We start from the raw sequence: 11,581 nt of genomic DNA, 5'->3' as shown, positions 1-11,581 counted from the left end.
ATTTATGAGAACGTCCTGGTGTTATGATGCTTTATAAGAAACACCATGTTTTCTTTATCTGTGAGCAGACAATACAACAGTCAATGAGGGTTTATTTATATCTACATTTTGATCCAGGCCTCGTGATTTGACCTCTCTCTCCCCTCCCCCCTCTCTCTCCTCCCCCCCCCCCCCCTCTCTCTCTCTCTCTCTCTCTCTCTCTCTCTCTCTCTCTTTCTCTCTAAAGTAAAAATAAAACACATAATTAAGTAATTATGGCATACTAAAGCATTTAAAAACAGTTTCAGTTTAACTTTCAAAATACAAGTTGAAGATGTAACGTTGCTCTTACATGTATATTAAGATGAATTAAGTATAATTATAAATGTAAGTATTATAATAATAATTTGTAACGATCAGTAAATATTTTCTGATCGTTTTATGCATCTCTCTTTTTTCCCAGTTGTGCTTGAATACACTTCAGCCCAGCAGTGACGTCATGACGCACCGCGTTCTCGAGCTGGGACGGTCGGAGCTGGCTCACGTGTGAGTTCTGTTGATAATGAGTTGTTTTAGAAATCCCTTGGGCATGAATTTAACGAAAGCTTGATTTAGGATATTTTACTGATCTACTGAGTGTGTGTAAATCCTCTTAATGGTCTTGCTGGGACCAGTTTATCACGAGACGGCGAAGAGTTTAAAGATTACTTAGCTAGCTGAAGTAGCTGCTTTGAGTCCACACTTTGTTTTATTGATAACACGTTCAACAGTGACATTACTCTGTGTTTCAGCTCAAAGAGTAATGCAGAGCAGGTGGTCATGGCTTGGAAGTCGAGGACTCGTAACCTGCAGGTGTTTGACACGGAGCTGAGTGCTGACACCGTGGAGTGGTGTCCTGTGTCCCCCCACCAAGACGTCCTGGTCTGCGGGACTTACCAGCTGCAGAGAGGGGTGAGACTTCCTACGATCAGTCCTCTTTGTCATTTCATCAACTGTCTGTCTGCCTCCTGGACTTATTTCACACGTAACTCCACTTCTTTTACTAAACAGAGTAATACGCATTCATTCATACACATCCATATGGTGCAGTCTATCTGCACACCTGTCAACAATGTGTCACCCATGGGTGCACTCCTGATCAGAAACTGGAGGACTTTGTCTGCACATGTTGCATACTTCTGTTTATTTTGTGTCCATAGTCTTCTTCCGTCTGCTGTTGTTTCAGTTACTCTGTAATGTGGCACTTCATTAAGTTATATTGTGTATAAGAGCAGCTGTAACACGCGCATATACACATACAAACCCCCGAGATTAATCAAGTTTAATGTCACATCTTACACACAGCTAACTTGGTGTGTGTTTCTTTCTTTGACGTTTTTGGTTGAATGAAATGATCAGGAGCGTTCATACATTGCATTCCACTGTCCATGATTTTACAGTTAGTATTATTGTTGTCTGTTTTTACATGTGTTTAGACAGGTGATCTCATTGAGAGAATAAATACAGTTATGTAAGGCACAGTTCTGCCCACTCCTTGTCTTGTGAGTTTAATGACTGGAGCAGGAACAATAACACAACTCATTCCTTCTCCCACATGACTGATGCGTGTTCATGCTACCTTCTTACTTCAGACGGGCGGAGAGGAGGCCGGCACCAGTCGGACAGGTCGCTTGTACCTGTTTGAATTTGGACGGGAGGGGTTGCTGAGACCTCCTCTCACTGAGTTACAGCGCATGGACACAGCAGCCATTTTAGATATGAAGTGGTAAGAAAAGAAATGGGGTCTGACCCGTGAGGCTTTGGATGACCCTGCCTGCAGCCGTCTTGCGGACTCACTCTTGCCTCCTCTCAGGTGTCACGTGCCGCTGTCAGGGGAGCCAGTGATGGGGATGGCTGTTGCCAGTGGAGAGCTGCAGCTGTACTCGCTGTCCAGCAGTCAGGTGAGAAATGTGGCATCAGAAGAATCACGGCCTGGGACGTTGATATCAACAAGTGTTTTCTGATGTTTGTGTGACCAAGGCCAAAATAACACGAGACTTTAAAGGTCTGAAAAAGTGCTGAGTAACCCGAAGAAACTCCAACAAGCATAAAAACTCCCTAAAATACAAAATATAAAATAAAGTAACAGAACATGATGTCAGGACCGTTCACAACATCTGCACAAACTTGAACATGTTTACAGCCCGACACAAGAAAACGTCTAAGTAGTGTCGCACACACTGTACACTGGTGTTTTTCTACACATCTGTTTTGTTTTTTATGAATGATGTGTGTTAATAACAGTTAGACACGTAGCTGACATGATTGACAGGTGGGCATGTTGTATCAGTTAATCAGCTCCAGCTCTCCGCCTGTCGTCAGGTTGGCTGAAGGTACATCAGTCTGTCAGGACACAGACCTTCTGTCTGTGCTCTGTATGTTTCTGCTTAATGTCCAGTAGGCAGATATCTGTGCGTACTTCGTTTGATTTATTTAGCATGGAAGTGGAGTCATTTACGTTACCCGAACCGGCTGCCTCCATCCTCGTTTATTTGTTGTTGTTTTTTTTTTTTTTTGTTTAGCTTTATTCAAGAGTAAAAACACATATACAGTCAGGTAAACCAAAACAATATATCAATGTAAATAAAGTTAAAAGTAATAAAATAATAAAATAAAATAAAATAAATACAGAAAAGAAATATAATAATAAGGTGGGAGCGGAGGTGGTTTAAAGGCATAAACCAATAAAGACTAATACATAATATGAAAATCACGATTTAAATAGAAGGGGAACAAGTTTATAACGATGCAGACATTTGTTACATTTGTTGTTGTGCATTAAGAAGAGCGATTTAAAAGGGACGTTATCTCCAGATGTAGGATTGAGATGAGTCCATGCTCGATGTTCTGATTTGTTCAGAAGTCTGCACTGCATCCTGAATTGTGACAATTTGGAAAGGTTCTGTTAGTTAGGCTGAGACAGGATTTCCAACATGACCACCTCCTTATCGTTGGGACATCCGGCGCCCCCTACAGACAGGTGACGTCACTCAGGTGCATCCATTAATATTTCCAGTCTCGGGGTTCCACACAGGTGTGAAACAGCTGTGTGGTCACAGCTGATGTGAAGAAGTGGTGCGGCTGAGTGTGTTTACACGCGTCGTCACCATGAGTGTTAGTGTGACTCAGGCGTGGTTGTCTGCACTCACGAATGTTTGGATTGAATCCAGTAGGAAAGCGGCCGCAGCCTGCGCTCTCTCAGCAGTGTGGAGGTGGGAGCGGAGCGTCTGGCTCTGTCACTGGACTGGTCCACTGGGAGAATGGACAGGTAACATCTACAGCTGTCTTTTTGTTCATACAGCAGTAAATGTAGCATGTTGTAGAAGTAAAACTGTCAGTATTTACCTGATCCTTTATGTGTGCATGTGTCCAAACACCTCCATGCAGATAGAAATAAGAAAGAGTCTCCTGGGACGAGCGTCTCCTCCTTGCTGTAGGTCTTCATACTAACCCTCCTGTGTGTGTGTCAGCAGCAGCGACGTGCGGCTGGTGTGCAGCGACTCTGCAGGCTGCGTCAGTGTGCTGGAGCCAGCCGAGGGCGCACTGACGGCGCTGTCACAGTGGAAAGCTCACGATTATGAAGCCTGGATCTCTGCCTTCTCCTACTGGGACACTCAGCTGGTCTACTCTGGTAACACAAAGTTCATACTGCAGGGGGAGAACGTGTCCTCCCTATGTTTATTTAATGATGTCATTGAAGTGAAGTCACTACAGATCTCTCTGCTCATGGCTGGCAGTGCCTCTGCGTGTGCTTCTGTCCTCACAGGCGGTGATGATTGCAAACTGAAAGGCTGGGATCTCAGGGCTGGTCCGTCCTGTCCCACCTTCACCAGTAAAAGGTGAGGACTGGTGTTGGTGCTGTCACACTCTTTCATGTTACTAGGAAAAGAACTTACAGCATGTATTTAATCTGTTCTCCTCAAAGGCACTCAATGGGCGTGTGCAGTATCCATAGCAACCCACACCTGGAACACATCCTGGCCACAGGCAGGTAAATATGCCAAAGAACAGGGCCAATGGTAACTCCACTACTGCTTACTTCCTCTCCTCCCTCACCCATGGGCCACTCTCTCTCTCCCTCCTTCTCGCTCTCTCGCTCCCTGTCCTCCCCCCCCCTCCCTCTCTGCAGCTACGATGAGCTCATTCTGCTGTGGGATGAAAGGAACATGCGGCAGCCTCTCAGTGAGACTCCCACAGGTGGGGGTGTGTGGAGGCTGAAGTGGCACCCGGTCCATCACCACCTGCTGCTGGCAGCCTGCATGCACAACGACTTCCACATCCTTCACTGCAAGCAGGCCTTAGGTGAGCGTGAACCAAACAAAGAGGCGACATTCAGAGCGTGCTACTTCCTGCCTGTGGAGTTCAGCCCTCAGGTTTACAGACAGAACGTAATAAACAGAGTATTGATCTGGAACATTTGCCTTTCAGTTACAGTTCCTCCGTTGGGAGGATAGTTTGTTTTTCTTTACACTATACTTTCTTCTAACATTAGAGATGGACTGATGATGCTTGTTTTAATCCTTTGAATTCCACAGTTGTGATATCTTTTGAAGAAGCTTGTGCACTCACACTTGGCGGTACGTATTCATTTGACCAGTGTGAGTAGGATCTGTGCTTCAGCACAGTTCATGCACGAGAACAAGAACGGCTACAAAGTGGACAGACTTCATCCAGGAGTGTTCAGATTAACAAGACTGAAAACAAACACTGAGTCAGTTTAGTAGCTGTCGTGTTCTCTGTGTTGTTCTCCGGCGTGCGGACGCAGACTCGACCTTTTATTCTAGAGTCCGCCTGTCTTGTAAACTCTGCATGCTTCAAATGATCTAAAGTCGTGCTTGTGTGTTTTATTACGAGGTAACCGTACTCAGACCCGGTTCGACCTGGATCAGTGTGAGTGCAGGTCAGCGGGGGAATGGGGAGGGGAGGGGGGCATTAATACGATTCTAATGGTACAGTGAGATCATCTTTAAAACTTGATCAAACCCTCCGGAGCAGTTTAGGTGTTCCTTTCTGTGCAGGTAATGTTGACGGCTGGTCAGCTGAGATATGTGTTAACTGCTGGGTGTTCTTCTGTCGAATGTCTCTGTTTTAAATGTACACTGTGTGTCCTGATGTTACCCAGAGGGCAGTGCAGGACCATGTCCCATCTTAGCCTCCTACATCCTCCACAACTCCCTGGCGTATGGAGCCGACTGGTCCCAGCTGTCCCTGGAGGAAGCTGCTCCGGGCTCCCCTCCTGCTGCAGAGCCAAAAGAAAGCTTCGCGGAGAGCGGAGGACACTTGAGGATTCAGTACGAATCTCCCACTGCCAGCTTTGACACGTCGCTGGAGGACGATGCGGGACGGTACATCCCTGAGGACATTACAGCTGCGTGTACCAGCCCTCCTGCAGCTCTGCTCGTCAGCTCCACTGAGGACGCCTCAGCACAGTCCTGCCTGATGGCCAGCTGCTCCTTCTACGACCACATGCTGCACGTGTGGCGCTGGGACTGGGCTCCAGAGGACGCTCAGCAGTGTTGACCAGGCTGGACCAATGGCTGAATTTTAACTATGGCTATATGCATCCTTCATCACCGTGGTAACATGAAGCAGAAGATACAGGCCGACTCACTTTGAAGTCCCCGCACTTTCAAATAAGATATCAATGAATATGTAACTGTGGAAAGAAAATCTATTTTCATAATGATGTTGATTTTTATAAGCTTATATTATAAACCTTGTAATGCAAAAACATCATTAAAATCCAACTTCTAAAACAACTACACCTCCCTTCATCGACACCTAAACCCGACCCGCTCCACGCATGTTTTTACTAAAGGTAATTATCTTAACGTTTGTAGTGTGTACACTTCAAATACAAGTCTTTTTAATACTGACATTTCCATTTGATAGTTCTTCAGACTGTATTAGATGGTTTTACATTTGAGCTGCCTGACCGATAATATCGGACAATATGAGCATGTTAAGAAACTTTTTGTATCGGCTAATGTTATCACGGATCTGTGTGGATCATACCTCTTATTCACCTGTCAAACAGCATTTCATCTGAGTATCATTGTTTTACACAAGCAGTTTTCTGCCACCAGGAGAGGGCGCTATACAAGCCTTAATGATGCACGTGCATGCACAGTTACTTACCTGTAGAGTGACCATTTTGTCTTTGTTATTTCTCTTTTCCACAAGTCTTAAAGTGCATTAGAGGGAGCAACTCAATGAGCGTGTATTTCTGTCTCTACAGATCAAACAGATCTGAGTCAGATATTTATTTAATTTTACATGGTATCAGTTTCCGTATAAGCCCCAAAATCCCATCTTGGTGGAGCCCTAATTTCAAGTGTTGACATGTCTGTGACGTTATCTCTACGTTTGGTATCATATTGTCACGCCGGCCTTCTGAACACTGGTATTCGTCCATTGTGGTTGTTGAGGCTGCTCTTCTATTTTCAACTTGTAAAGAGGAAGTATACGAACCGCTGCTACCTTCAAGTGATGTCTTCTCTGGCCAAATAAATCCAATGTTAATGTCCAGCCGTATTACCAAGTGTTACTTATAAATAAATTAAAAAGAGCACGAAAAAAAAATAAGAGAGACATAATTTAGTATCAATGAAGTCTGTGTAGCTTTGTCATTGTCCGTGGAAACGACAGTGAACGCATCATTTTCTTTAAACTCATTAAACAGACCAGATGGCTGGTTTCCCTCCTGATAACTACATCACAACTGTGACATGTTCAGACTTAACATACTTCAGTTCTTTCATATTCATTTGGTCACAGAGCGGTCATGAGGCGGAGCTGTTCTGTACGGATGAATATGCAGCTTGTTCAGATGTATTAACTTCACACAAACCTGATGAATATAAAAATCTCAAAGGCTCACCTTGTGTGAGAAATGAGCTACAGCCTATTATACTCTCTATGCAGCACATCAGTTTGATGCTTTGTATTTGAAACTATGTTCAATTAAATAAATAATTCAATTCATGCTTTACCTCGTTCTTTCACACTGTGGTTAACATTTGTACAATTCTGCCAACTCTAAATTCCTTTCAAAACCTGACCTGGACATTGAATCAAATCTGGTGCTTAAACATGTCTGACGTCTTTGTCCTCAAAGGGAAAGTCACTTTATTAATCCCTTTCCTGGATTCAGTGAACAATAGTTTGACAGGGTTGACGTTTCAGGCCTTGTTACTTTCGTCCATGTCAGCTGATCAAAGGCTTTTTCTCTTTTTTTTAGTTTAAAGGCTTTGTAGAAATAACCCTCAAGATAATCCAGTTTAGTATTTTTTTTCTCTGTTCCTAAAGACACACATTCTGATTTATTACAAAAAGAAACACTTCCCCATGTTTTTAACACTAATACACCCCCATGAGAAAAGCCCTTTGTTTTTGTCTTCTGTCTGCTCCACTTTTTAGAAACTGTGTGCTCAAACAAGCTGTTTGGAAATGTTCCCTTGATGACATCACAAAGGGCAGTAGCCCCTCCTCCAGGTGGGTGACACTCCCACAGCTAGGTGTTTGTTCTGTCTTTAAGTTTGTTCTGTCTTTAACTTTCAGTACTTTTCAAAATATCTTCCCCATGATAAGTATTTGGAAAAGTAATTTAGTGGATGCCATATTAATTGCCATTTAAATTTAGGGTTATTTAATCTAAGGGGATTAAAGTTAAATGGGTAACTGGTATTTCCCTTAAAGTCAATGTGAAGATGGTTTTATAAGTTACCTTTATGATTAGTGTTGACTGGCTCTTCACTTTCATCTTTCACTACAGCTAGCATTCTGTCATAGTGCAAACACCAAATGCAAAAGTATTCTTTCCTGAGAAATTATTCATAGACTTTTTTTTCCCTCCCACAATCATCCCAGAAACGTTAAGTTTTATTCATAAATGATTTACTCAACGCACTGATCTTTACAGAGATACACACATATTGTTTTGGATTGAATATAGTCCCAGTTAAGATTTATTGTGTCAGATTATCAAGAAACCATGACGTCAACCACACCAACACAAAGTCACATTTGTGATTTTCCTCATAGTGTCCCGTTAATTGTCTCCAGCTTTCAGTGTTTTTGTAAATACATCATAATCGAAGCGCACCTTTAACGCACATAGTTCTTCGGATACAGCTTGAAGAGCCTCCCCTTCTGTGTTGGATCAAATCCATATTTCTCCAGTTGGTCTTTGCTGAAAGTGCCCTCTTCAAAGCTCGCCTTGATCTGAGGGGCTACGACCTCAGCAAACACACTTTGTGCCGTCACCGGGGGATCTGTTCCTCTCGGGGCACGATATGAAACGTAAGGTTTGAGTTTGAATCCTTCCAAGTGAGGCACCACAAACTCTGGGATCATGGCTCGTATAGACAGAAACTTTCTGCTGGAGAGCCTCAGTCCGGTGGGTCTCGCTCCTCTGCCTTTATTATGAGTCCTCGATCCACGCTTGCTGGTGAACTCAGACATCCTGTCCGCTCCTCTCACAAGACCCCTCACCAGCGTAGATAACACACCCATGGTGTCGGAGCGCTTCCCCTTCAAGGACAGAGAAAAACCTGTGAAGACACAGATTGTCACACAGACTGTCATACGTTCAACTACAGTGCTTTGTACAGGTACAGCAACACCACTGAGACAAACCATATGTAGAACTACATGAACACAGTTTATTGTCTTTGAGATCAGACTTTAGAGAAGGAACAAAAACTCATCCGCTGACTTCAGAGGAGAAGTAACAAGAACACACAAATGACGTAGAATCAAAAGTAAGAAGTATTTAGAGCGATACATTTCTACCCAAACAAATACTCAAGTACAGATACTTTAAAAGAAAAAGAAATACATTAAATTTACTTTGTTTTAGTCCAACATTTAGTAGTATTGTTTCTCAGAATAACCACTTTTATTCCTCACCCAAATGCAGAACACATACAGTTGCTTGTTTGGACATGTGTTTTTAACCACGTCTCAGTTTCTCTGCTGTGTTGCAGGTTCACCTTCATTTTTAGACATTTACATCTAGATCTTTTGGTACTTATTATATATTATATAAAGATAGAGGAAGAAAGGCTGGGAGGACATTTCTGCTGGACAATGGATGACAGAGATCCTGTATGTTTCTTGTTTTGTCATTGACTATGTCCCTCTTTAAGGCAGTTTTATTGATCAATAAATACAGACTGTAAACAATAAAAGGTTGAGAAAGCCTGTCCTGATGTGAGGCTGGTCAAACAAAATGTGCATTACATTTAAAACTAAGGAGAGGAAACATAAATCCTCCCTCAGCAGGCTGCAGAAGTAAAGACAGCTGACACACATCACTATCTGGATGAAGCTGTTTTGCACCGTAACCATGGAAACAGCTTAAATGTTCTACAGACTACAACGCTCACAGATTCAGATGGACGGTACTTTAATCATTTGATATAAATGTCGACATCTCTCACCTTGAGCACGCTGACTGTCCGGGTACCAGTGGCGTTACATATCCGTTTTTTAAATGAAACGCTTTGTGATTGGCTTACAGGCAGGACCATCCACCAATCACAGCGTGAGATACTGACGCTGGTTGAGGAGCGTCAAGGCGGCAGAGTCGAGTAAACCACGGACGAACAACCCTTCAAAATAAAAACTTAAACCTTACACACAGGTGTGCAAATTAAAAATAAATTCGCCAGTCTCTACCTGAATTATGGATATAATCTGTAAAGCTAAAAAAACAAACACAGCGATTGGTTTGTACCAAAAATAGTCTTTATGTTCGTTCCTTGTACTCGAAACTGTCATTTGTACTCGGTCCGTTTATGGCCATGGTTTTATTTTGAAATCAATGACAGGAAATGAAGACTGCGTGGACCGGCGGGTCTTTGCAGCTCCTTCTTTGAGGCATGAAGTCGTACACAAAAACTTTGACACAAGGAAGGTACGTGGGAAAAAGCCTGTGGCGGACTCAGTGTGTGAGGGCTGGCTGAAGGTACACCTGTGTGTTTTCTCTCGACTTGTTTGTTTGTTTGTTTGTTTTGTTCTTCTTCGTGTGTAACAGTCTGCGGAAAGAAGCGCAACCTGCAGACTGTCTTTGACAAAGTTCACCAGTATTATGTTTGCTTATTTTGATTCAACTAAACATGTTGGACCTCTTCGTACTGACGTTCGGTTGATATTAGAATAAATCCAAGTGGATGAATCAGATTCAGTACGAAGCTGTGTGTCATGCATCAGAACTCATAAATCAATATTTAGGTTTAATTAATGAGTTGTTGCTGTGCTCTTCAGTGAATATCCTGCGTGCACAAACACATACCATGTTTTATTTTTAGATGAAGTTTGGCACTAAAGAAAGATTCAGTCTAAAGCTAATAAATGAGCTGACATGATTCTCATTGAGCCTTCACACACTGAACCGTGTTTTGGACTGTGTGTGTGTGTGTGTGTGTGTGTGTGTGTGTGTGTGTGTGTCTGTGTGTCTGTGTGTGTGTGTGTGTGTGTGTGAGTGTCTGGTTACAAGCAGCGAGCTTGTGACTCCTTCTTCTGGAGCTGATCTTTAACCCAGATCTTCTCTGGGACTCTGTGTTGTTCAGTTTTTGGGGGGAGGCTGCTGAGTGTATATAAACAGTATTGATCCACAGTTCAAAACTGCGAGTCCAGAGCTCTTTATAGTCAATACTTCAGGTTATCAGTGTATTGAGTTGGGGGTGGGATTTCTTGCTGAGAGACCATTTGACCCTAATCAACCAAATATACAGTAATACTCTTCTAACTTTTAATAACCCGTTAACAAGACCACATTTGAACTGAAATATTTATTTCCTAATGTGCGTTTTACACTAATGTTTTTGAATCATTAGTAGTTTTTGTTTTTTTCATTTTGATTCAGGAACTGTTTTGTGTGAAGGTCGGTCTACATGAGCTTATGTGATAAAATCTCATTCTGAAATAACTCTGTCTGTGGTTTCCCTCATTCACAGCTTGAAATCCACATGTTGAACTCTACAGACACTTTGTTGCTGTGTGATTTTGATCGAAGGTTTCTGTCTTTCATCTCTTTTTTTAAAACTCTGTCATTTTTAAACACAGGCATGGAGGACAAAGATGAAGAGGGGAGCTGCAGTATTTACCCGGTAAGTATGGTAGAGATATTACAGACAGATTTTTGGTTGTTTTTCTCTTTAAAAAAAACAAAAAACATAAAGAAAACAAACAAACCCTGTCTCTATAACCACTGCTGGTCTGGTTTTCTGCTCAGGTTTTAACTCTACCTGATTTAGTCTGACTCTTTGCTGTTTGGTTTTTATGGTACTTGTTGCACTTTGAGATTTTCTTTTAAATGTAAGGTGCCTTACAAAAAAAAAAAGTTTTATCATATTGCTCTCACAGTTCTTTTAAACAGTCTGTTTGATTTCACGCCTTTGTTTTTGCTTCCCACGCTCGATGTCTCTTCCAGAGCCCGATTCCACTCGGCAGTGGGATCAAAGACACGATGGAGAAGTTTCTGGAAGAAAGGACAGAAGCCAATCTGGTAACTGTTACTGGTTTGACTGGTTTGAATTAGATGAATGACTTTGGTACA

General features: G+C 42.5%; 5 protein-coding genes across 5 annotated transcripts in view; 2 read left to right on the top strand and 3 right to left on the bottom strand.

Annotated features, from left to right (window-relative positions):
* Window positions 1–11,581, bottom strand: part of rabl6b (RAB, member RAS oncogene family-like 6b) — a 144,229-nt gene that overhangs the window by 40,395 nt on the left and 92,253 nt on the right. The gene's annotated exons all lie outside the window — the stretch shown is intronic.
* araf (A-Raf proto-oncogene, serine/threonine kinase) overlaps window positions 1–11,581 on the bottom strand; it is a 153,878-nt gene that overhangs the window by 86,566 nt on the left and 55,731 nt on the right. The window lies entirely within an intron of this gene.
* dph7 (diphthamide biosynthesis 7) lies at window positions 435–7,002 on the top strand. The gene is made up of 10 exons (XM_079364115.1): window positions 435–525; window positions 771–930; window positions 1,611–1,744; window positions 1,832–1,919; window positions 3,192–3,286; window positions 3,492–3,649; window positions 3,785–3,857; window positions 3,944–4,009; window positions 4,148–4,320; window positions 5,141–7,002. The coding sequence occupies exons 1-10, from the start codon at window positions 479–481 to the stop codon at window positions 5,536–5,538; spliced, it is 1,392 nt and encodes a 463-aa protein (XP_079220241.1). The 5' UTR covers window positions 435–478; the 3' UTR covers window positions 5,539–7,002.
* mrpl41 (mitochondrial ribosomal protein L41) lies at window positions 7,953–9,647 on the bottom strand. Its single transcript, XM_079364307.1, has 2 exons — window positions 9,462–9,647; window positions 7,953–8,550 (listed from the first exon to the last, which is right to left on the bottom strand). Exons 1-2 carry the CDS (start codon window positions 9,549–9,551, stop codon window positions 8,125–8,127), a joined length of 516 nt encoding a protein of 171 aa, XP_079220433.1. The 5' UTR covers window positions 9,552–9,647; the 3' UTR covers window positions 7,953–8,124.
* pnpla7b (patatin-like phospholipase domain containing 7b) overlaps window positions 9,576–11,581 on the top strand; it is a 28,063-nt gene continuing 26,057 nt past the window's right edge. The window contains exons 1-4 of the mRNA XM_079363656.1: window positions 9,576–9,664; window positions 9,852–9,988; window positions 11,089–11,132; window positions 11,456–11,530. Of these exons, the coding sequence (XP_079219782.1) occupies window positions 11,091–11,132; window positions 11,456–11,530 (117 nt within the window). The 5' untranslated portion in view covers window positions 9,576–9,664; window positions 9,852–9,988; window positions 11,089–11,090. The remainder of the gene's footprint in view (window positions 9,665–9,851; window positions 9,989–11,088; window positions 11,133–11,455; window positions 11,531–11,581) is intronic.

This window comes from Symphodus melops, assembly GCF_947650265.1.
Source record: "Symphodus melops genome assembly, chromosome: 1".
Classification (NCBI taxonomy): domain Eukaryota; kingdom Metazoa; phylum Chordata; class Actinopteri; order Labriformes; family Labridae; genus Symphodus; species Symphodus melops.
The sequence above is the reverse complement of the archived record's forward strand: the minus strand, read 5'-3'. Positions and strand labels throughout refer to the sequence as shown.